The sequence below is a fragment of the Arvicanthis niloticus genome, chromosome 12 (genome assembly GCF_011762505.2).
Source record: "Arvicanthis niloticus isolate mArvNil1 chromosome 12, mArvNil1.pat.X, whole genome shotgun sequence".
NCBI lineage: Eukaryota > Metazoa > Chordata > Mammalia > Rodentia > Muridae > Arvicanthis > Arvicanthis niloticus.
The window spans coordinates 9,653,398-9,679,204 of NC_047669.1; the positions used below are offsets into that span (position 1 = coordinate 9,653,398).

Sequence of the window (25,807 nt, forward strand, 5' to 3'; positions counted from 1 at the left end):
CACTGGAGAGATGGCTCAGTGGTTAAGAGCACTGGCTGTTGTTACTCCAGAGGACTTGGGCTTAACTGCTAGCACCTACACAGCAGCCAACACACTCATCTGTAACTCTAGTTGGAGAGGATACAGTGCCCTCTTCTGGCCTCTGTGGTTACCTAGGGTACCTGGCACAGACAAACATATAAGCAAAATGCCCATATACATACTTAAAAAAAATACACTCAAACTTGATGATAGTGGTGCACGCCTTTAATCCCAGCACTTGGGAGGCAGAGGCAGGCGCATTTCTGTGAGTTTGAAGCCAGCCTGGTCTACAGAGTAAGTTCTAGGCCAGCCAGGGCTACACAGAGAAATCTTGTCTCAATCAATCAATCAATCAATCAATCAATCAAAATCAGCCAACCAAACAAAACACCACTCATCATATTGTCTCCAACAACTTAGGAAACGGTGCCTATTCTGAGCTAGAAGCTGAGTTTAGTGTGACAAACTGATTGGATTATACTAGCTAGGCTGGAGGATGGAAGGAAGCACAGTCGGCATTCTCTCTCTCTCTCTCTCTCTCTCTCTCTCTCTCTCTCTCTCTCTCTCTGTGTGTGTGTGTGTATGTACATCTGTATGCATATCTGCATGTGTGCACATGTGTGCATGCAAGCATGCACTTGTACATAGGAGGAGGGTTGTTTCTGGCACACTAAAGCCAGCCCTTCAGTCTAATGCCAGGGAGTCACTGATGGTCTGTGATAAGGACTGTAGAGGCATCAAGGAGGCGCAGCCTGAGAGTCAGCAGCAGAAGAACCCCCTAGGCATGTCTGAAGCCCTTGGAATGTGTGTGGTTGGGCTGGGCAGAGGCGAGTGAGCACGAGGAGAGGAGTCTAAGTGTTAAGTCTGCCAAGCCTGGTGCAAGCAAGTAGCCATTCCCCATGGTCAGAGTTCTCAAATCTTCACACTCATGTGAGGGTTTCTTCCTGGCCTTATCCTTTGGCATTTGTTTTCTTTAATTAGCTGAAGGATATACACATTTTTAAGAAAAATTTCAGTCTTTTCTCCTGATAGCTAAAATTATAGGAGTAAGAATTTCTTCTACAGTCAAGGGATAGAATGGCTCTTCAATCAGGGTGGCCACACCGTGCCAGATTTGAGGATGCTCAGACCCAGGTCAGGGCTAGGGACAAAGAGAACAGGCAAGGAGAAGTAGTTTGGAAGGGTCAACGGACACTTGCTGGTCATGCAGAAAAGGAATCAATGGCCAACTTACCACACCAATGGAGAAATAGTTGTTCATGATGTTGTATGGGACCTGGTCTCCATTCTCCACCTCTTCCCTGGGCATGACCTCTAGGTACCAACGGTCCAGCATCACCAAGGGGCTCTGTTCAATTTCCTTCAGGATTTTGGTCAAGCTGCCCCCCTCGTAACCTATGAATACGGGCATGGTATGTATCATCAGAGCAGAGAGGCAAGGTTGTTGCTCACACAGAGAAAGTAATTCTTTAGGCATTTGTGGCTGGAATACTTTTAGGTGTCTTTGGCCTGGAGACACCTATGTTCTCTGAGCCAGAGCGAAGGGGGAGGACAATAAGGAGTAATTAGCAAGCATTTGGGTGTGAGTGGAGGCCTGAGAGCAAGATATGGAATACCTGTTGGCTAGAGGCAGGCATGGTCTGGAGCTGAAGCAAGCCCTGGAAAATGGGTGAGCTGATGAATGAACTTATGCCATTTGTAGGAATGGACAGAACTAAGGATTGTGTTAAGCAAAATAGCTAGGCTTGGGTATTATATGTTTTCTTTCATATGTAGAATAGAGATTAAGTACCTATGTTTACTCTATTTGTCTATCTATCTATCTATCTATCTATCTATCTATCTATCTATCTATCTATCTTCTATCTATCACTTACCTATCTATCTACCCACCTACCTACCAGACATGAAAGTAGAAGGATGTGGTAGTTTGACTAGGAATGGCTGCCATAGACTCATGTGTTTGAATGCTTGGCCCATAGGGAGTAAGTGGCACTGTCAGCAGGTGTGGCCTTGTTGGAGGAAGCATGTCACTGTGGGGATAGGCTTTGAGGTCACATATAAGCTCAAGTTCCAACCAATGTGACAGTCTCCTTCTGCTGCTTGTGGGTGAAGATGTAGAACCCTTGGCTTCTCCAGAACCATGTCTGCCCACACACTGCCATGCTTCCCACCATGATGATAATGGACTGCACCTCTGAAACGGTAAGCCAGTCCCAATTAAATGCTTTCCTTTATAAGAGTTTCCTTGGTCATGGTATCTCTTCACAGCAATAAAACCCTAAGGCAGAAAAGTCTATTGGAAGAGGAACTAGGACAATAGGATATGGAACAATAAATAGAAGGTATGGGTGGTAGATAAAATCAAAGAACAGGATAGACATGTATGAAAGGGCTTAATAAAACTTACTAATTTATACAGCAAATGCACCACTAATTGGAAGAAAGAAAAAGGAAGGAAAAAAGGAGAGGGAGGGAACTTGTCAGCTGCATGGCTGGGGAGCTGTGTGCAGAAGATCCATCCCAGGACCCTACAGTGTGGATAGTGTAGTGGTCGGCATACTCTTCAGATAACCCTCAGGTCTGACTTCTGCCTTATCCCCCAAGCAAGAACACGGACACTGGCTGGTCTGGCCTGGCCTGGTCTTATTTGCAAAGTCCTTGGTCATTGCTCTTAAAAGCCATCACCACCTCCCCATTCAGCTTAGGGGAGTTTCAGAATGAAAGGCCGTTGCCCTAAGAGTCTGATACTCTAGTGTCCCTGGTGTCTTGTAATTGGTGATGTGGTATTTCAGTCTCCATTCTGAATCCTGATTCGGAAGAGAGGAGGGAGGAATTTCACGGAGGAACTTCTGCTTAATAAACCCACGTATTGGGATGAGCATTCAGGAAGGGACAGGCGAGATCTCTCTGTATCCTTCGGTTGACCATGTCCTGCTGGAGGAGCATCCCTGAGAACTTGAATGCTTGGCTCCAGTGTGGCATTGGTGACACATAGACTCACCTCCTCCCCAGCGGAGACACCGTGCGAGGTCATTCCCTGTTCCAAGAGGCAGAACAGCCACAGGCGGGTGCGTTGTGAAGTTGGCCTTATCTGTAACCCACAGGAAAGATCAGACAAGCCATGTGATTACAGATGGTTGCATTATCTTATACTCCCCACGTGCTCTCCCCCCCCCCCCACTGTAATCACAGAGTCCCTCCTGGGATGGAAAACACACCCTTTGCAGAGGCTCTCCACAGCATTGGCGGCTGCTACACATTTGCCAAAGCTGTCAATCACGTCTTCATATTGAGCTAAATCTGTCTCCCTAGAATTTTTACCCATTTATGCCAAACATGTCCCAATTCTGTTCTTCAAGGTGACAGCACACACCTTACAAACACTGGCTCACAGTGGTCAACATTAACCACGGTCATTATGAGTAATGATGGCCAGCGCTAGTTTCCAATTATTGCCCACAGCAACTTAGCAAAGATAGAGGTTCATGGAGAAGTGATTCCAGAGCCTGGATCCAAACGCACAGCTCTGGCGCCAAGTCCATTCTGTTGTCTTCAGGGACTAGACAGTGCATAGTGAAAGAGACAAGCCTGTGACAGTAGGGGAGGGTGGGGTATTTGGAAAACTGACAAAGCTCACCGAAAGCCATTTGTATCTTAAAGCTTAAGATACATCACTGTGTTAAAGTAGCAAAGCACCCAGGTGTTACTTGACACCCACCACCCAGCTCATTCTCTCACGACTCCTGCCACTTTCCAGAATACAGATTCTTACTCTTTATTCCTTCCTGGTTGCTCGGGAGCACTGCTTGAACAGTCAGAAGAAAATCAGTCAAACGTGCTTTGGTCTGCCTGTCGTCTTCAGCATGTTGGTAGAGCAGAGAGGGTTGAAGAGGGAGGCACTTTGGGCTTTGAGGGGGCATGTACACAGTCTACATGGTTCCTTGACATTAGCCATGAGTGGGGGTGGAGGGAGCTGCAAGGATCAGTGAGGAAGCTCAAACTGGGGCTTCCCTGGCAGAGTGGGAGTCCAAAGGCACTACCGGTTGCCTGGTCGCTGCCCAAAGTGGCTGGTCTCAGGGCTGAGATTACCACTGATGGCTGAGGTGGGAAATGGAGGGTCTGCAATGAACTGATTTTTCCTGTCACATGCCTGGAGTCTCCCTGCCCTTGAACATGTTATTCACATTACCTGGAGGCACTTGTTTTTTTGATGTCTGTCCCTTCTCCTGTGGTCACCACATTGACGAATAGCATGGAGCCCAGAAATCTGCATGCCATTCTAACCTGAACCCCATTCATCCACACAGCACTTCCTATGAGCCATCTCCTTAACAGATTTCCCAGCAACCTCCTCTCTCCATTCCCATGGAGATACACAGTGAGTATGGGACCGAGTTCTCCACAGTGTTTGGGTTCCATAGCCCCCTTTTCTCTCTCCGCCTCCAGGTCCACCTTCCTAGTGTTCTCCACGGAAGGCAATGCACAGGCCCAGACCCTCCACACTAGAGCCCTGTGTTACTGGTGTTATGGCTTCCTCTGCATGCTGAGGCCTTAGGAGGCAGGCTCTGTCTTTCTTCCTAGGCACCACCTGCAGCACACCTAGCCCTCCACTCTGCCAGGAAACCATCCTGAAGTGTTCTGTCCTAACACTCCTGCTTCTCAGTAGAGAAGCCAGACTCTTGTCACCGGGTCTGCATTTGGAGATTCTCCTATGCTCCTGGAGCATCGGGGCCTGGTGACCATATCGTCCCCACTTCCCTGAATGGACTGTAACTCCCCGGAAGAGTATGTTTCATTTGCGGTGGCATCTGCATCTGGATCCACTGAGTCCTGTCAGATTCTGTGGTAGGTGGCCACAGTCAGGCTCTCAGTGTGAGAATTGTACACACAATGTACGATTGTACCTTTGCGCAGAAAGGAAGGGGGACGGTCCTCTTACAAAGTGACTGTGGCTGTCTGGTGTGCAGGAGAGGTCCCCTAAGAAGCCACATTTCAGTCGAGGCTGGGGAGCACTTCTGATGGGAAGATCACTTGGACAAGGCTCGTGTGGGGAAGAAGACTGCTATGTTTGAGGGTCTGAGCTAGGCTGGGTGGCTGGGATCCCGCCAGAGAAGGATAAGAGGGAGAGGTCATTAGAAGAACCTCTGTCATTTTCTGAGGAACCACAGGTGTCTTTTGGTGTCTTTTCTGTGCACCACAGACCTACTGATATCACGCAGAGTGTTATGGTGACACAGCAGGCGAGGTGGGAGCGACTGCCTCAGTGGGGCAGAGATCATGGTACCGGTGCTTAAATAAATGAAGAAAAGCTCACTCGCTTGCAGTTGTCTCTTTCCTCAGTGGGTTCTGTGTGGAGCCACTGACCTGTGTGGAAAAGTCCACCTTTCATCTCACAGTATCGTCTTTCTCCCTAGCTACATTTGTCTCCTGTGTCCTCTGCAGAGGAATTCCATACAGTGTTTCACCGAGGGCTGCTTTCTTCCTCTCAGTGAGTGGGGCAGAGGGGATTGTGAAGAGCCTGATACTGCAGCCAGGAGCCACCTTTCCTCCTATGGCTCCTGGATGGAGGAGACTTTCTTCTTCCTACAAACTTCAGAGTTTGTGGCAGCAGAGAGCTGTGTGTGTGTGTGTGTGTGTGTGTGTGTGTGAGATAGATAGATAGGTAGATAGGTAGATAGGTAGATAGATAGATAGATAGATAGATAGATAGATAGATAGATAGATAGAGATGTGTATGTGTGAGAGAGGTGTGTGTGTGTGTGTGTGTGATATGTATATGTCTGATGTGAGTGTGAGAGAGATGTGTATGTGTGAGAGAGACGACTGTGTGTGATGTGTGTCTGTATGTATATGTCTAATGTGTGTGATGTGTATGTATATGATATGTGATATGTGTGTGTGTGATGTGTGTGTGATATGTGTGTGTGATGTGTATGTATATGCTGTGTGTGTGATATGTATGTGTGTGATGTGTGTGTGTGTGATGTGTGTGTGTGTGTGTTGGGGGGACATGTAAACCAAAGCATGGCTCATGGGGGAGCAGCAGGTAGGAGGTGTGCCCTCTCTCCTCCTGCCCTGAAGGAAGAATTCCTTGCCTGACTTGGCTGGGGTCTAGTTCTGGCCGACCTTGATCCTTCTCACCCATAATTACATACTTCTCACATCAACCATTTCCACTGTGGCTCTGACCTGGGCCACCTCTCACTTGGGTCGCTGTGGGAGCCTCCTGACCATCTCCTGCTTCTGCCCTCATCTCTCAGCATGTCATGTCCCTTCCTTAAAATCACTTGATGCCTTGGCTCTGCCTCCTTCTAAAAGCCACACTCTACCCAATGCCCCCTAAAAGCCACAATCTACCCAATGCCCCCTAAAAGCCACAATCTACCCAATGCCCCCCTAAAAGCCACACTCTACCCAATGTCCCCTAAAAGCCACACTCTACCCAATGCCCCCTAAAAGCCACACTCTACCCAATGCCCCCTAAAAGCCACACTCTACCCAATGTCCCCTAAAAGCCACACTCTACCCAATGCCCCCCTAAAAGCCACACTCTACCCAATGCCCCCTAAAAGCCACACTCTACCCAATGCCCCCCTAAAAGCCACACTCTACCCAATGCCCCTAAAAGCCACAACCTACCCAATGCCCCCTAAAAGCCACACTCTACCCAATGCCCCCTAAAAGCCACACTCTACCCAATGCCCCCTAAAAGCCACACTCTACCCAATGGCACCCCTAAAAGCCACACTCTACCTAATGCCTTACACACCCACATGACCCAGCTCCTCTATCCCTCTACAGTGCTTCCTGTGTGCACTCAGCTCTTAGCCACACAGCAGCCCCACCTGTTCCTACCTCAGGGCCTCTGCCCTTGCTGCTTCTTCCATCTGGACTGTTCTCTTAGGCACTCACAAGGCTCATTCCCCCCCCCCCCCCCCCCCCCCCATTTCTTAGAACTAGCATCCCTTCCCACCCTGTGAGGTCTTCTCTGACTTCTCTTAGATCACACCCTACATCTCCCCTCTTCCTTTGCCCCTCCCTTCTTACATGTTCACTCGGACATTCTATCTATTTCTCTCATTTCTCTGTTGCCTGAGTCTTGCCTCTAGATCGGAGGTTCTCAACTTTCCCAATGCAGAGAGACCTTTTAATACAATTCTCATGTTGTAGTGACCCCCAACCATAAAATTATTTCTGTTGCTACTTCATAACTGTAATTTTGCTACTGTTATGAATCATGATATAAATATCTGTTTCCTGATAGTCTTAGGCAACCCTGTAAAAGGGCCATCTGATTCCTAAAGGGATCATGACCCACAGGTTAACCACAGCTCTAGAAGGTAGGCTCCATTATGGTAGTAATTTGGCCTCTTCGTTCCTTGTCGGCATATCTAGTTGACTCCAAGAGGGCTTGGCCCATAGAAGTTCAAGGCAGAATTTGTGTAATGACTGACAGATGGTGTGAAGCAGCCCTGGGCTCGTGGCTCTGGTCCTGCCCCTTTTTGATGCCTGCCCACCCCAGTGTTGGTGTTGGTAGCTTGCCTGCCTTTGTGTTCTATATTGTAGACTTTAGCTTGATTCAGCAGGGTTTAGGTCTTGACTAAACCCCATCCCCAAATATCACAGACAAATCCTATCACTCAGGCCCCCAGCCCTCCAACCTACTTCCCTGCCTTTTCCATGTCTTTGCTGTTTGCATTGATCTGCACTTTCCAGATGTACTTTCTGGACTCGTGCTCCAGATGTTCTCTCTAGCAGATCTGCCATGCTTAGTTTCTTGACCTTGACATCACTCTGGCTCCACCTGGATCTTCAGTCCTGCTTCCAATATATCTGGTTCTGCTACTGCCCAGCTCTGCTTGTGACATACATGTTTCTAAAGACCAAGTTTATGATGAAAACTCTTTACCCCAGATACCTAATCAAGCAGCAGTCCAAGCAAGGATGGGCACCCAGATGGAGAAGGCACAGTTCTGTTCCTTCTGCTGACTTTAAATCTCCTAGCTATAAATAACGAGTAAAGGCCTTCCTGGCCATCCTTACCAATGCAATCCAAAATCCAGCCAACTGTCCCATCTCCGCCACAGGCAAGAACACGGAAGTTTGGGGTATCATGAAAGAAGTTCAATCTGGAAAGAAGAAAGGCCACAGTGGTCTTGTATTAGGTGACTAGCACTTGATACTTATACAGTGTGTGTGTGTGTGTGTGCGTGTGAGTGTGGTGTTGGGGACTGAACCCTGGTTCCCAGCATATGCTAAACCAACTATCAATGAACGCCATTTCAGCCCTAGCACTCGATGCTTCTGAGTCAGTCTTCCCTGTTCCCTGGGATCAGGTTGTTTTGGGGTTGGAAAAGTCACTTAGCACTCTGGAACCAGAATTTACTATGTAATGCTCCCAACTATGGAGAAGAGTGAGTTGTGCGTGTATGTGTGCGTGGGGCACTGACTTCCTAATAGAAGGAGAATCTGATCCAACATTCAGTATGCAGAAAACCATTTCTGAGAATTCTTCAACCACTTGAGGAATTCCTAGTTTTCACATTTTGACAACAATACAAAGCATCCCTAAGATCTGGACTCCACTCAGGTTCTCTTGACTGTTGTCTCTAATACCACCTCCTTAAGAGAGATTCACTTAATTATCTGGGTCTTTATTTATTCCTCTGAGGGCCCCCTGCCACGGGGAGCTGGACCCCATTTTCTCTGGAAGCATGAATCCGGTAGAGCAGGACCTGGTGTCCACTGACCTTCCGGTGGGTCTGTGGATATAATTCATAGGTTCATAAACTTGGAAGGGAAACTATTACAGTAATATCTTCTCTGATCTGTAACTGACACGTAGTATTTCTTTCAATTATGAATGTAGACAACAGACTACAGAGGCTTCAACAGCTCCTGCATCTTTGTCACAGTGACCACCACAGCTATTTCAACACCTCAGAGCAGCTGTACCATAGGTTACATGCTATCATTTCTGTCGCTTGTGGCTTTCAGTTTACAGCCATTATTGAACCTGACTATGGGTATTGTTGTTGAGTGTGTTGACAGAAGACACTCACTTACATTTGTCTTTTTAGTTCAGTTCTGTGCAACTACTTCTCAACATAATTAGCTTCACTGGAAATCACATATTATTTCATATTATACTTTAGAAAGTATTATTTTACATGGAGTTCATACTCTACCAGATTGTGACCAGGAGTCCCTGGCATAAAAAGTCAAGAACCCTTGCTTTGGGGAAAATGTGACTGGTGGACCTTGAGGTGCCATTTAGGAATCTCAAGGCCTGTAGATGTCAGACAGTCTGAGAAGCCCCAGGGGTGGTCTGAGCACGGATGCCTGTTGGTAAGTCACTATCCTCTCTCCCTTTCCTTGCAGAACCCTGCTCTCCTACAGGCAGTACATTCTGATCGGTGGGTGGGTGGGGGTAGAGGGGCTCCCTTCAGCTGGACGGCCTGTCTGCATACAGATGTACAGGCACATTGAAGACGCTCTGGGCCCATCAGCCCTGGAAGTAGGCCCCTAGCTTGTCATTCACAGTAAGAACAATCAAAGGCTGAGAAGGCTGTGCTCCAGAGATACCCTCGGAGAGGGCGGGGCCGGAATGGTACTTGATGTTTCGGCACATGGTGGTGCTATCAGGCAGTAACCGGCAGACAGACACGCAGCTATGTGGCAATTGCAAGAGTCTGGACCGACTTCTGAGTAAATTTTGCAGATCGGTGAATGTGCACCTGTGTGTCGTTCTCCTTTTAACTGGGTCTTGTGCTTCCGTTTCTATAAATAACCCCGTGCCAGACAACGGAAAGACAGGGACGTGTTCCGTTTTTAGACACCTTACTCTAGCCCCCTTGGAGGAATCTCAATGACTCTAGTAGAAACGCAGGTCAGGAGGTGTGAACTCCCAGACCAGACCCGGAAGATGGTGCTGGCATAGCTGCCAGCAGGTGGCGCTAGGGCACCACCTCTGACTCGGTAGCTGTTTAAGGCCATTGATATTTTATCTGATGCTAAGGACAAGCTCCACCCACCAGACCTTCAGACAAGCCGCCTAGGTCCTGCCCCCTCCTCTCTAACAGCTCTTCCTGTCCTGCTAGGGAGTAGGGAGGTAGGAAAGGGTCAGGAGGTGTGTAACCTCTGCAAAACTGGGTAATTCAGGGAAAGAATGGTTTCAATGACAGAAATATTCCATGGCAGAAGACGGGACCGACTTGGAGTGACGGTCAGTCCACAGAGAGACAGCATTAAAAGCACTATAACGATATCAGCTAAGAGCCTTGCAAGTAAGTCAAAGTAAGTCAGCAGCATAACCTCCCTCCTTCAGTGACAAGGTACAAAGGGCCACTTCCCAGACAAGAACCAGGGCCAAGGTGAGGGGTGGAAAAGAAAGGCTGGCAGGCAGAAGAAGCCAGGAGATCTCAAAGGCGACAAAGGAAGGTGTTTTCTTCAGAGACCAAAGCAGGGCAGACTGAAGATTGATGTTCATACCCTGGCGTAGGCCCCCCATTGTCCAGGTTGAAAACTTGTTTGGGGTTGAGCAGGTAGTGAAATTTCCGAAGAATTCTACAGGGGAAAAAAAAAAAACACACACACACACATACATACAATGATAGAGGCAGGAAATGGTACGGTAGCAGTCACGAGGGGGCAAATACTTTTGGACCCATCTGTGATGCCATCCACCAGTTGCTTAAACCTAAGACAGGACATGCTGCATGCAGACCCGATATCCCAGCACACCTAGCAGCCCCACATCCTTCCCTCTGGCCCATAGCTGCCCCTCCATCTGACTCCAGCCCCACCCTATGGACTGCTTATGGCTATGGCAGAGAATAGGACTGCTGACTAAAGCCTTCTCCCTGTTAGAGACCTCTGGGTATTCTGCGTGGTTTGAGTAGGGCGATTCTATCTGTTGTAGACTGTCCAGAGGTGCTGAAGTCCTCTAAGGAGAGGGCCCGGCATCCTCATAAGAGTACATGCAGGAGGAGGAGGGGCTGGGAAGCCGGGAGGCAATGGCTATGTCTGGGCTTGGTTTCTAGGCTCTACCTTGAGAACACTAGGTCAGGCCAGGAGGGTGCCTTGCCGTTGGCCAGCGGCAGGGTCCTCACAGTACTTGCTTGGGCCCTACCTAATGTTATTTTTCTAAGCCTGAATTCCAGCTCTCCCTGCCATCTGCTCATTTCCCAGACTGAGCAGGCCTGGGAGGCAGAGTGGTTCTGTCTGCCCCCATCTCTTTTCCCACTCTGCTGAGTGTACTTCAGCTTCACCCAAACCCTGCATTTCCTTCACTGATAAGGTGAGGTTGGGGCTAGGCCAGGTGGTCCTGATCAGGTGAGCCTCAACAAGTCTTTTGAACCAAGAAAAGACTTGGGATGGCATAGGAAGGAACAGGCCCCTCAGAACTTGACAGTGGCAGCCTTCACAGAGGCTCGTGTGGCAGGTCCAAGGGTAAGCATGAGGTCTATTCTAATCCTTAAGGTAACCTGTGAGAGGTGATATCATTGCCATCTATGTCACAGGGGAAGAAACTGAGGCACAGGTTATTAACTCACCTGGGCCAGATGGTGAACTGGCCATGGGCCCAGGTGGTTTTTTTTGTTTGTTTGTTTTTGTTTTTGACAGTACAGTCTACTATGTTGGGGCTGAGGGGAGGAAGGGGCTTGGGTCGGGCTGTTTTAGCCTATTTCAAAAGAAAAGAGGACTTACCTTTCTCCTTGTCTCCCTCCACTCTTGGGGTTCACCAAGACCAGCAGGGGATGCGTCTCTGGGCTAGGGATGATCTTATACTTAAAAATGAGAAGAAAGAGAAATGAGCTTTATTCAATCATGGCATGAGATGAAAGCAGGTGTTGAGATAGCTTTGGACGGTGGATGGGAAGCAGGTGCAGACATGGAGGAGAGGAGAGGGGCCGGTTTGCTGGCTGAGCTTCCTGGGGGAGACATGGCTGATTCCAGCCTGAGTGACTTTTAAAGGGGTTTAATGGCAATGAGGGTTGGATGTTGGGATCAGAGATGGGGGTGACACCAGCTTCAGACTACACAACTGCGTGGCATTATGCCCACAACACAAGATCAAAATAGCGTGGTACAGCGGTCCTTCACCTTCCCAGTGCTGCGAACCTTTAATACCGTTCCTCATGCTGGGCTGACATAACCACAACCATAACATTATCTTGTTGCTACTGCTATGAATCAATATAAATATCTGATATGCAGGACCTCTGGTTTGTGCCCCCCAGGGGTGGAGACCTACAGGTTGAGAACCACAGGTCTAGAGGCCACATCTTCCAACTCATATGTATCAATGAGATTAATGCCCTTGGGCTCTCAGGGCCCAGCCCCGTCCAAACCCTCATGGCCACACCCAATTTTCCTCCTAAACACAAGTTTCTCACTTTGGGGTCTATCCTCTTCTGATACCTCAATCATTGCTGAGGTTACCTCACCAATGGTACCACAATAACAGGCCCAGACAGGTTGTCTTTCGCACGCACCTAGCCTTTCCTCCTGGTGTCTTCCTCCTGTTAAAAGTGCAGTTACATAGCTGGGCATACAGGGGGAGATCCTGATCTGCCAAGTCCTTCCCTGAGAATTTCCTGGGCAGCCACCATGGTCCTGATGCCTTTGAGGTCTTTCCTACCCCTACAGGATACCCTGTGTATCCTCCACACAGCCCCACCCCAGTTCCTTCCTGGGATACCACAAAAATCTCCTCTCCTTCGAAAGCACCCATAACAAGACCCTGATGCTCTCAGGATCTGAACCTAATCTCTAAGCCTTCTCAGCCTCCACCCTTTCTCTGCTCTCTCCTTCTTCCTCCTGTCCCCCAGCAACCAGCCTCCAGTGAGAAGTCCTCGCTATCATCCTCACATGAGTGTGTCTGCCCCTGCATATGCTCACACTTTTTTGCTCTTGTCCCATGGCTCAGAATACTCTCTTCTTTGTAACCTCTTAAAGAAATCCAGAATAAGCCAGGCAGTGGTAGCACACACCTTTAATCCTAGCACTTGGGAGGCAGAGACAGGTGGTTGTCTGTGAGTTTCAGGCCAGCCTGGTCTACACTGTGAGTTCCAGGACAACCAAGCTACAAAGAAACCCTTCCTTTAAAAAAAAAATCCAGACTAACCCATGGCCCTGTTCCAGAGACATCACCTCTGTGACCTTGCACTCAACCAGAGCAACTAAAAATTACTGCAATGTGACCTGTGTAGTATATCCCACTGTAGTGTGAAATGGGTAGTGTATCCTGGATGGTTTATATTTATTTCTTTTTATTTATTTATTTATGTCTTCATTTGTAGGTGAAATCTCAGACCTCTAAGTAGACCAGAAACACTAACAGCAGAGTGGAGCCTTTGTGGGTCCCATGGTACCTGACACAGCAGTGAGCACTCAGTCAAGTTTTGTGGATTCAGCGGAATGATCTTCTCACACAGAGATACAGCTTGGCTTCATGTTCAATATTTAATGCCTGTATTTGTTAGTTTTAAGCCTCATGCCTATCACAACCTGACAGGTTTGCAAAGTGCAATGCTTGTTGTTTGTGAACTTAAAGAATTCTCTTGTCTCCTAGGGTAACTGTGTGATACTCAGAAGCATTTTGGAGCCAGGGGATATCTAAGTACTCTATAGCCCATATTGCATGGGGCCTGCCAGTGAGATTGATGCCAGTATGGGGGCAACTTATGTCTCTTGCCTCTGTGTGTGTGTTCTCTTCTACATGTCTAGACCCATTCCTTTGTGGTGTCTAGACTCTTTATGGTATCTTGAAACTTCTCTTTTGAGCGTCTAGAGCAGTGGTTCTCAACCTGTGGGTCATGACCTGGGGGTAATGTTCAAACAACTGTTTCACGTGCGTTGCGTCTCAGATATCCTGCATATCAGATATGTACATTATCATTCGTAATAGCAGCAGGACTACAGGTAAGAAGTAGGAACCACATGTGTTATGGCTGGGGTCACCACAGCATGAGGAACTGTGCTGAAGTGCTTCAGCATCTGGAAGGTCTGGAGCATCCTCATCTCTTGTGGCCCACATCAGCGTTATCTTGCATCATCAATATCAATTGATCTTGTAGTTTCGAATCACACAGTCTCCCGACTCCAGTGTCAGAGCACTGTGGGAAGCAGCCAGTCCAGGGATGCTAAGCCCACTCTTAAGGAAACAGAAGCTCCCAGGCAAAGGATAGGGCTCTATTTTCCCATTTCCTGATCTGATATTCTTTGTATCACAGCAGGCTGCCTTTTCTGCATTCCTCAGAACTTCATGGAGGACACGAAAAAAATACTTTCTGGTGATGTTTAGTGAAAAATGGGGTCTTAAACACCTACTTAAGGATTGAGAACCTTTGATCTGGTCTGCTTTGTTTTGCTAGATTATATTCCAGAGAGCTGGATAATGGTAGAAAACCCATTGTCTGGTTTTACTTCACACATTTGTTACTGTTTAGGAGGTCTGCTAGGTGCAGTTTCATATAACTTTCTCTTAAAGAGGTGACAAAGCCAATTAGACCATCAATGGTATCAGCCAATCACCTTGCTTACTACTTGTCTACCTGGTGGCAGTCAAAGATTAACTCCAGAGGCCCAGGTAAATGTCCTCCTGGGATGCATTTCTTTGGCACCCAGGCCACACTCTTCCTGCCCCAGCCTCTGGACCCACTTAGAATGAGTACTGACTGCCCACTCATGTATTACCTGCGTTACAAGTTCACCCTTGGAGGCCACACTGCCATCAGACTTCCCTCCTTGCCGGTCCTGGAAGAGAGAACATAAACAACCTTTGAAGAGGAAAAAGCCTACTCCAAGGACAAGAGGAGATCAAAGTGTTACGACAAATGGCGGTCCCAGCAAAGAGCTCAGCCAGGCAGAAAACTGAGTTTCAAAGTGGGACTTCAGATCTCAGAAAAGGATCACACAGGTTTCTTGGGCTTCGGCAGCCCCCTGTGATTACTGTGACCTGTGATTACATCATTTGTGATGACTGTAACCTTGGGACGTGGTAAGGATGAGGTACGGAATGGAGGAGGAAGCTCGTTTGTTGGATGAGGGCTTTAAAAACCGTGAGAAGCCAGGCCTTACACTCAGCTTTCCTGCTTAGGGAGATTGACACTGTGGTGTGGCCCGGCTACTGTTCCTGGCTTTGCTTATTTTACTTTGTTTCTTTTTCTTTTCTTTTCTTTTTTTTTTTTTTTTTTTTTTTTTGGTTTTTCGAGACAGGATTTCTCTGTGTAGCCCAAGTGCTTTTACTTTGTTACAAAGTTTATTATTTATTTTGTTGCAATTTGTCTAGCAAACTGTGTGGTGTAGTGTAAAACAGTGCGGGCTGGTGCGCATGCGCGAGCACACACACATACACATACACACATACACATACATACACACATACATACACACACACATACACACACACACGAATGCACATGCACTTATGTTCATCCCTGCACGTGCACACATTTACACACACACACACACACACACACACACACACACACACACACACACGACTGCTACCTGTATAGACAGCATTGGCTTTACCGTGTCTTCAGACTTTTTATCAAGAGGATAATGATGCTGGTCAGCATCCAACTTTTGTGTTGTTTTGTTTAGCTTTATATTTTTGAGGGTCTCTACTCTTCCATGGTTTTGTGTTTTCCATTACACTGCAGTCATTTATCACGTGATCTCAGCTTATTCACCTGCTCTGTAAGTAGCTGGGTACTTGTCTTTTGATGAAATAAATGCTTGCATTTCTCCACAGGAGGAGAGTTTCCGGGATAGAAAGTTTATATATTTCTAACTTAATGGAAACTGACAAATGGATTTCCAAAGTGGTGATTTTCCTATAGGATTTTAAACGAGAGGGAAAAAAAAAAAGTATCTGTTCCAGTCAAGGGTGAGAAGGGAGGGGTGGGTGGGACTTGGCAACACTTTAAAGATGGAAATGCTGTCTTTGGGAGGCAGAAAAGGTTTCAGGCGGTAGTATTGGGAGCTTCATTTGTTTTCAGATATGTCTGAGACACTGGTTGCGAGCCCTTGAGAGAACACAGGAGAAAGGTTGGTAAGGATGAAGGAGGCCAAGAAACCTGGCCAAACGCAGGTGGCCCTTTGAGCCAAGCTCTGCCTCAAGGATGCTTAGAAGGGATGCTCTGAACATCTGGAAGCAGCAGTTTGAAGTTGCTGTGTCAGCGCTTTCTCGTTCAGTGTGACTGGTGCATGCGGCACTAACATCTTTTAATCACTCACCAAAGCACAAGCCCCGGGAATCAGTGGGGTAACACCCTGGGGGATGTAAAGCTGTAAATCTTGCCTGTCTCTGACCCCTGAACCTGGAAAAGCCAGAGCCCTGGTGGGGGCAGGACCACTTACTCGGGTGACAGGGCATATGGAAGTAGGCAGCAAAATGTGGTCTTTGAGTTCCCCACCGTCGCACACTGTCGATAATTCACATTTGCGGTGAAACTGGAGAGAAAAATGAAGAGGAGGGTAAGCAGAAGAGACCAAGGAGGCACCGGGGTAGGTAGGTGTCTCGTCGAGGTTTTTCTGGGGAAGCGAGCTGTCCAGTGCCCCTGTGTCTTGGAGCACTGCTGCCTTTGGTTTTGACAGGATGGTTGAGTATGTGTGAACATGTGGCATGTCTGCCAGGGGCACAGAAAATGACATCTAGAGCTGCCCTTCGAGTGTGGCATCCTGAGTGGATTCTATACCCCAGTCCCTGGATCTCTGGGCTAGAATCTCTGAGGGAAGGCTACCTCTGAGAAAACCTGTAGGAGGCTGGAGGAAAGCATCAACCGAACCCCTGTGTTGTGAGAGGCACTTTGTTTGGCTTGGAGGAGCCCTACATTTAGGGCTGATACCTAGCCAGGGGGTATAAGACACAGCCTGGAATTGGCTTTGAGAGGAAGGCTGGGCATCTCTGTGGTACCTGTTATGTTTAGAATGTTGTGGACTCTGGAATGAGCTTGGCAGTATCAAGACCAGGCTCCTGGGCAAGGCAGAGTGCTGCTGAGAGCAATGTGCCTTTGGGCCAAAGTCTAGCTCTAAGATGTAAAGAGAGGGCTTTCCAGGATTTAATCCCTCTCCCAACCTGTCCGGTTACCGCAGCCCCGGATGAAGGACGTTCATGATCTAGCAGGCTGTTCCCAGCCACTGGTCATGTAGGCAGCAGTTTGGCTAACTTCTTAAACAGTCCCGAGGAGTCACTGGCGGCTGGGAGGCTTGAATGGGTCTGGGGGCTCTGGGCTAGCCTCTTAGCTTCATCCCCTCAGTCTACACTTGCCCTCTGGAGGGATGTTCACTACCCCAGGCTACATCTCGAACAAAACCCACACTGAAAAGAAGTAGGGCCGCCCTGGGCACCGACCCACCGTCATCCGGCACCACACGCAGTGCCGCGCTGTGACACTCCGGTAGCACTTGATACTTTTGTGGCACCGGTCACACTTGACGGAGGAGTTCCCTTCCACCCACGCGTGCTGCATCACCTGTGGGAGGGAAGGGAAGGATACCAGGGAAGGCAGTGGAATCACGCCCCTGGGTCCAAGGGCTACAAAGAAGTGGGCGGCTACAAAGAAGAGGGCCCTGTTTCCTCAGTGTGGAAGCTGATTGGATGCAGAATTTCACCTGCCTGACCACCACTATGCTAAGCAAAACAGGTTAAAAACAGGTTCCATTTTGCCTGTACTGGTTCTCACCCCACCAGGCAAGCATCTAAGCAGCAGCTCGCCCACCATCCCTTTGTTTTGTAGAACTCGCTGGCCAGACTTGTCTTCATGTGGACCCTTTTCTGGGAGGCAGTGTGGTGCAGGGGAAGCCAGAGGGCTGTGGTGCAGACCAAATCCGCGGGATTCATCCATTTTGCACACCACCGCAGGGTGGCTTTTGGCCAGTTTCTGAACCCCTCTGAGTCTCTGGACCTTCATCTTTAGACTCCAGATTGAGGCACCTCTGGGAGACACTGCACAGCACATTTGAAAGGCTTCTGTGGTGCACTTCTCTGGTTAACCCGCTTTCTTTTCCTTACCCTCCTCAGCTGGCTGTTACAATCACCTGAGGACTCTGTAGAAATCCTGGTGCCCACCCCACACTCCAGATGAATGAGTCTCTGGGAGGTAGGCCCCAGAGGTTTGACTTAAATCTCCCCATACGATTTAAATTCACATGTGTTAAAGATGCTTATAATGTAACAGTAGCTGAGACGCAAGGAGGAGGAGCTAGATTACAAAGTCTAAAGCCGTCAGTCAGGGGCCCCTTCAGACCCATTTCCTGGCCATCTGGATGCGTCAGCTACCTGGCTGGGAAATGCCACCAGGACGTAGCATGGGGGTTTGGATGAATACCTCCAACAAAAAAATGGAAGCCTCTGACCCATTGCCTGGGAGCCTCTGTACTCAGATCTCTCCCCCTGGAATCCCATAGAACTCAAAACTTCCTACCAAGCTGTCCTGAGGTGCAGCAGGAAGATGTGGGAAAGCAGGGGCATATCTCAAAACACCCAGCTTCAAATACTCTATTAGAAACACACGAAATATTTACATGATATAATCCATATTTGCATTAAACAAGAATAAGTGTTTTAAATTTCTTAGCAGCCAAGTTGTGTGGTACTAGTCACCCCAAATATATATGTAACTAATTTATTGCTCCAAAACACGTGCCATACTTGATTTGTAGCCACTTTGTGAGCTTGAATTCTACATGGTTACATGGACTATGCACTGAGATTATTGTTTCCATTTTGCAGAGGGACAAGTAGAGGCATCAGAGAAGTGAGTGACTGGCTTTGGGTTCTAGGGCTGGTGAGTAGCCACCCAGGGACCCACAGCCAGGTCTTTGGACTCTGAGCCTCAGGGTTGTTGCCCCAGCTCTGTGTTGCATTCTTCAGCCTGTCTGGGGTCTGAAGAAATGGTGAGAGACGTGGGTTGTCCCTGTAGGCTCACAAGGTTGTGGATGTGATCTACCGGCCCCTCAGCCGTGTCACCCTGCTCTCTGTGTCAGATGACTAGAGAGACCTGAGCATAGGAGGCCCACTGTGTGCTCTGGTGGAAGCCAGGCATGGACATGGAGGTATATGTATAAGGAGTGAGGCATGCAGTGGTTATGGGGCATGCATATGAGGAGTCCTCTGAGGAGCCTCCCTCCCAGGAGGCCTTCCATGGGAAAGCCGTGCGCATCCTACATTCTAACCATCTTTTGGTTTCCATTCCTTAGCTGCGTCATCTCTCTGCAGCAGTGCGGATGAGCTGCCCCCAGTTTTAAGGGCAATCTAGTTCCAGACTCAGCAAGCAACCTCACCCAAAGGCCAGGAGAGTGTCCCCCACCTTCTGCGTCTCATCTTGACATCCATGCCCAAGTCCTAGAGCTGAGCCTCTCAACTGCCTTTGAGTTTCCTTCTTCGTTTACCTTTGTTAGTAGCATCTGTCCGGAACACTCAGACACAACCAGGCCTACCAGGGTGCATCAAAAGAGACCCAATCCGTTCTGCCTCGGGGAAGTGCTAACATCTGTAACTGCTGGAAGCATCTTCTTCCCTCTGCTTTCTCTCCTATACCAACCTCAGAAAGCATCATATAATTAGAAACGTCACCATCTCTTCATGCCTGAAGCTCTTCCTTGACCCTGCACTGCTTTCTAATTCTGGAGCTGGTCTCAAAAACGCTTTCTCAGGTAGGACCTCGTCACCATGTGAACCCAGCTCCTTGGCCTTCCCTGTAATCGTCCTCTGACCCAGCCATTCTAAACCGAATCCAGGCCATGGTCAGGCATATCTCCATGCCTGTCCACGGGAGCCCCCTTCTGCTAGAACGCTCTGCCCTCTTCCATGCCTTGTGAAGCCCTCCTGGTTCAAAGAACAGAGTACCACCTCCTTCGAGAAATGTTTTCCCTTTCAGGCTTCCACTGCACATCCACGAGGCCCTGTTATAGTAGCACATACCTCGTGGCTTCGCACTATGCTCACAAGCCTATCTAGCGTCATAACCTGTGCAGAATTTAAGAAGACTGGACACCGTTTCTCATAACCTGTGGATGCCCTGGTATGGCGCCTGGCATACAGTAGGCTTCAGGGAGATGCTGAATGGGTTGATGGATGAGTGGGATGGCTTGAGGGTCCTCGAGGCAGAGAAGGAACTGGAGGATGCTCTCCGAGCCCCTTCCCGCACAGGGATCTGAGATGATGCTGCCCCCGAGGCGGCATGCAGTAGGATGAGCCCGCAGGTGTCACCAACCTCGCCACTTCTTTTGGCTTTGGAGTTTGTTTTCACACATCCAGGAATGTTTTTGGATACACAGCGTTGGTGGACAGTATATTTACAGTCTGGAAAAAAGAAAAAAGGACAGTGGTTACGAATGCCACCAAGGGAATAAAAATCTACCCCCTTCCCAGGGCACACACTGCAGAGAAGGCTTGCTTCTCCTAAAGCTGGCCTGGCCAAGCAGGAACCTAACACTGTGCCATGTGAGTAGTCTGTGGCTGCCCCCCACCTCTACCTCTCCTCCCACCTCTATCTCTTCCCCCACCTCTACCTCTCTCCCCCACCTCTATCTCTTCCCCCCACCTCTACCTCTCCCCCACCTCTACCTCTTCCTCCACCTCTACCTCTTCCCCCACCTCTACCTCTTCCCCCACCTCTACCTCTTCCCCCACCTCTACCTCTTCCCCCCACCTCTACCTCTTCCCCACCTCTACCTCTTCCCCCACCTCTACCTCTCTCCCCCACCTCTACCTTTTCCCCCCACCTCTACCTCTTCCCCCACCTCTACCTCTTCCCCCATCTCTACCTCTCCCCCCACCTCTACCTCTTCCCCCACCTCTACCTTTCTCCCCCACCTCTACCTCTTCCCCCACCTCTACCTCTTCCCCCACCTCTACCTCTTCCCCCACCTCTACCTTCCCCCCACCTCTACCTCTCCCCCACCTCTACCTCTCCCCCACCTCTACCTCTCTCCCCCACCTCTACCTTTTCCCCCCACCTCTACCTCTTCCCCCACCTCTACCTTCCCCCCACCTCTACCTCTCCCCCCACCTCTACCTCTCCCCCCACCTCTACCTCTTCCCCCACCTCTACCTCTCCCCCACCTCTACTCTTCCCCCACCTCTACCTCTTCCCCCACCTCTACCTCTTCCCCTCTACCTCTACCTCTTCCCCCACCTCTACTTCTTCCCCTATCTCTACCTCTTCCCCCCACCTCTACCTCTTCCCCCACCTCTACCTCTTCCCCTCTACCTCTTCCCCCCACCTCTACCTCTTCCCCTGCCCCCACTCCTTCATACTACCTTTCTTTGATGGCAGTGACTGTGCAGGTGTGAGCTCAGAAGGGGTTGTGAGGGACAGATGTCTCAGCATCACATGTCAGGATGCCAGCAAGTGGACAGAAAGCCTATGGCCCCTAGGCTGATGGATGCTACTGGCCACATCCTACAGCATGTTGAGTAACTTTTTGTGCCCTTTGGACACTCAGGATTCTCTGTCAGATGTACACACAGTAGCTTTTCCTCCCTTTCTCTCTGGGGCAGGGATTTTTGCTGTAATAAGTGGGACATTTGTGCAAAGCACCATGTACAGGGTCAGATTAGTGACTCCAAAATTTGTCATCCATGTTGTAATTGTGGTTGTGCACATAGCAAAGAAAGGACTGAGGAGTCTCAGACTTACAGGAATGAGAACATGTTGACAGGCTGATGTTAGAGTGAGTCTGGGGAGATCGGTGGCCCTGTTCTTCAGCCTGCTCACTCCTTGGGGTCCAGCTGGTATCTGCTCTCTGGCCATGAGGTGGCTGGCAGGGCTCAGTGTGCCCACATTCTCTGGACCCTTGGGAGTGTCTGTCTTTAGCCCTGTCTCCTCTTGCTCCCACCTTTGCAGACATCACCCTTTCTTCCTCTTTCTTTCCTTCCATTTCTTTCTGTGTTTCCCTTCTTAGCTCTGATCTGATCCCTCATCCCTCATTTGCGATGTTTTTCTGCTTTCTCCTCTAGCTCTACTAAATGGCTTACAAAACGAAATAAACATACACTTTTATTATTCATTGCACTTCTAGAATATAACATGTGTTCTTAACTAATTAGAAAGCTCCTCTAAACACATATGATGTCAACATTGGCCAGAAACAAAACTGCAATTTAGCACAAGTTGCCTTTAATTTATGGAAGACCTTAATACTCATTTTCCAGAGGAGTAGTGGCCCGTGACCCCAACAGAAGCAAATATCTTGTCCCTTTGACTCAGCTAGCCCCCAAGCAGAGTACAGAGGCCTTGCTGTTGAAACAGGGCAATCCCACCATCTGGGAAGCAGAAATGCCTGGACTCTGCCTGGAATGGATCCACTGAGCATGTGCAAAACAAATGGAACCCGAGAGGAAAGGCGTCAGGACGGTTACTCACAGATGCAGCACAGGCCTTGCTTCCGAACCCCCATCAGCATGATGTGGCAGAAGTTGCAGTAAGTGGGCTTCTTGAAATGTTTCAGGGTCCAGGCATGCCTCCCATCCCCCTTGGAGCCCTGCAAGGGTAATGACAGTGAGACACTGAGCTGAGATCTCTGCCGGGAGCCTGAGACCTCCTTGTGTAGGTACTTGTTTTTCTCTATGTTCTCTTCTCAAACTTGGAAGATAAGTTACCCAGATTCATTAACAAATTCTTAGTGTATATTTTCTAAAATTAGCACATACAAAGGAAAGAGCATCTGAACGGTAGTGGGAAGGGAGCTAAAGTAAGCCCTCTCCTTCCTGGATGCCAGAAGTATAAATGGAAGAGCAATTTGAGAAGTCTGTCTGCCTGCCTATCTATCTATCTATCTATCTATCTATCTATCTATCTATCTATCTATCATTTATCAATCATCCATCCATTAGTCTACCTATCTATTATCTATCAATTATCTATCATCTGTCTATCTACCTATCAATTATCTATCTATCTATCCATCTATCCATCTATCATCTATCTCTCTAACATCTATCTATCTCTCTAGCATCTATCATCTATCAATCATCTATCTACCTCACCTGCTGTCTTAAGAGTCTTTAGTGATAATCTAAACACTGTTGTGGATGGCTGGAAGTGCATAATGTGAGGAACATGATATAGCTGTCTCCTTAGAGGTCAGCCATAGACTAACACACTCAGAGGACAATGTTGATAATTAACCACTGATATGATCATGGGTTTCCCAATGGAGAACTTAGTGAGAGGACTGAAGGAGCAGAAAGGGTTATTGACCCCAGGTGGAAAGCAACAATACCAAACAACCAGAGCCCCCCAGGTTCTAAACCACCAGCCTGGGAACACATAGGGAGGGACCCAAGACTCCAGAGGTATATGTAGGGGAGGATGGCCTTGTCGGACATAGGTGGGAGAGGAGTTTCTTGGTCCCATAAAAAAATGAACACACAGTGGGGGGGGGGAATGTGAGGGCAGAGAGGGGATAGTGAGGGGGGTAGGTGTGGTCACTGCCTCAGAAGCATGAGGAGGGGGATGGGATAGGTTTCTGGGTGGTGGGAGGAAGTAGGCTAAGGGGATAAAATCTGAAACGTAAATACTACAACCAATTTTAACAAGCGTGAAAAAAAAAAGTCTTCAGAACCAACATCTTTAAAAAAAAATGTCAGCCCCCTGGGGGTGGGAAATTTTTTTTCTTGATACTAAAACTTGTTCTGAGAATTGTATATTGCAGAATACACAGCCTTGGTGTATCTACTCATCAAGCATACTGAGCAGACCTGCCCAAACCTCTGATGTCCTGGAATTCCATCTGGATTCAGTGAAGACACAGCATCAGAGGCTTATCAACTTACTCCCCCCCCCACCCCTCTTCTAAAATCTCAACGCCCTTAATCAGCTTGAAGAAGTTAAAGAAGAGTCAGCACCCCTGTTCCCTGAGCTTGGGGACTAATGTGGTTAATAATGGTCTGTCTTTCTAGGGACAAGTAGTGGTTTTGTTGGAACAGGGGGGATTAGCTAGGACCTATTGCATAGCCATAACCTATTGGTAGAAATCTGTATAATTATTATCAAGATGAAGTTATAATTTCTTAAATGGTACAAAATTTACTTTGATCTCAAATTTAAGGTTTTCATTGGTACGAGCCTCTTAATAATATAAAAATGAGATGAATATTGATATGCTCATGGGCATTGTGCCTGTATAACACATTTAGGAATATAATGCCTAGACCCAGCCCTTTTTTAACTTTTTTAACTGATTTGGGACGGTTAACCTATGAGTTAAGGGACTATAGCAAATTCATATTTTTGAGTTTATTGTTAGGGTGTTTTCCATATTTTATTTAGAAATAGCTGAGAAGAGTGAACAGACAACAGTCCAGGTTACCTTACATGGATAGTTGGTTTTCAAAACATCAGAAGTCCATAGAACTGATGCTACAAATATTTATATATTATACAAATATTTATATATTATACAAAATTTTTATATATTATACAAATATTTATATATTAATGTTCATATTGATTAGAGACCTGTCTGCTCCTGACAGCTTCCTGTCGTGGATTCTAAGAAGAAGAAATTGAGCATCCTTGGAGTTACTCCAGTTGTGTGGTAACAGCCACTAGGCAAGAATTGCCTCTCTCCATCTACAGACAAATTACTGTCCAGAAAAGGACACACATGCAGAATAGTCAACTGATTATATCTGCCTAGACAGAGTAATCAGTCCTTAATAATCCTGCATCACCAAGGTCTGTCAGATGATTCTGGGCCAGAAGGCTGAAGATTTGATGCTCCAACGTTCGGTAGTATAGGGGCTTTTCAGGTGTTCAGAGGTCTCTATAAATTGGCTAAGTTTTAGAAGCTATGCTTTGTGCTTCCCACAATTATAGTTAACTCAGTCATTCTGGATTTCTGACGCGGTTGAAAGCTTATAGCTATTTACCAGAAGAGAAAAGATTTGAGTGGATGGTCATCAGTTGACATTCATCCTAAAGCCAGGTTCAGTTAGTTAGGATAGATGACAGAGGTGCTGGTTAGTCAACAAAAGGATGGACTGGGTATTAGGACTATCCTGTACCTCACTGGTAAAAATTGGCATAATTATGCTCTAATTGTATTTTGAGAGAAAAGTTTCATTTTAACAGGAAGGGTGATGTGTAGGAGGAGCTAAGGTAGGAGGAGTACTGAGAGGAAGAAAAGGAGTAAGAAGAGGAGAAGAAGAAGGAGAGGAGAAGCTAGGTGATGAAAGAGAGAAAGAGGGGGGAGACAGGGAGGCAGATATTCATGTATCTCCACCTGTCAAAGATAGTTGTTATATCTAGGTTGGTCAGTGGGTTACACCTCTGATTGAACAATTCCAAACTTATAACGCTTATGATTAACATTATTTTAAAAAAGTGTATAAATGCAAAAAGGAAAAGGGGGCATGGGATAGGGGTTTTCTAAGGGGGGAATGGGGAAAGGGGATGGCATCTGAAGTGTAAATAAAATATCTAATTAAAAAAAAGAAAAAAAAAGAGTCTTTAGTGATTACAATCTGACTCAGCAACCTTTCTCCTTGATCATCAGTCTAAATAACTGTTGAGAAAACAGATGAACATTTCTGGGCTAATCAGATCAGCATTATTCCAGATAGTGAGGACCTAAAAATGTCCTACCCATCCCATGCCCAGATCAACTAAAGTTGTAGTACATCCATATACTAACTGCCTCCTAAGGCAATTTATTTATCTCTTTGGTCTCAAGAACTGATGATGATGATAATGAATATTATTCCAGTCCACTGCCAGATTTTAATTTTTACCAAATACTGGGGGGGGGGGGGGGGGGGGGG

General features: G+C 47.7%; 1 protein-coding gene across 2 annotated transcripts in view; it reads right to left on the minus strand.

The window, feature by feature from the left end:
• Dgkg (diacylglycerol kinase gamma) overlaps positions 1-25,807 on the minus strand; it is a 188,301-nt gene that overhangs the window by 84,999 nt on the left and 77,495 nt on the right. The window contains exons 10-19 of one of the 2 annotated variants that reach the window (XM_034515694.2): positions 22,407-22,524; positions 20,253-20,341; positions 17,394-17,510; positions 16,396-16,488; positions 14,725-14,784; positions 11,734-11,813; positions 10,516-10,590; positions 8,068-8,153; positions 3,026-3,115; positions 1,256-1,416 (exon numbers count right to left, since the gene is read on the minus strand). In XM_034515694.2, the coding sequence (XP_034371585.1) occupies positions 1,256-1,416; positions 3,026-3,115; positions 8,068-8,153; positions 10,516-10,590; positions 11,734-11,813; positions 14,725-14,784; positions 16,396-16,488; positions 17,394-17,510; positions 20,253-20,341; positions 22,407-22,524 (969 nt within the window). The remainder of the gene's footprint in view (positions 1-1,255; positions 1,417-3,025; positions 3,116-8,067; positions 8,154-10,515; positions 10,591-11,733; positions 11,814-14,724; positions 14,785-16,395; positions 16,489-17,393; positions 17,511-20,252; positions 20,342-22,406; positions 22,525-25,807) is intronic. The other variant, XM_034515695.2, reaches the window with a different exon arrangement.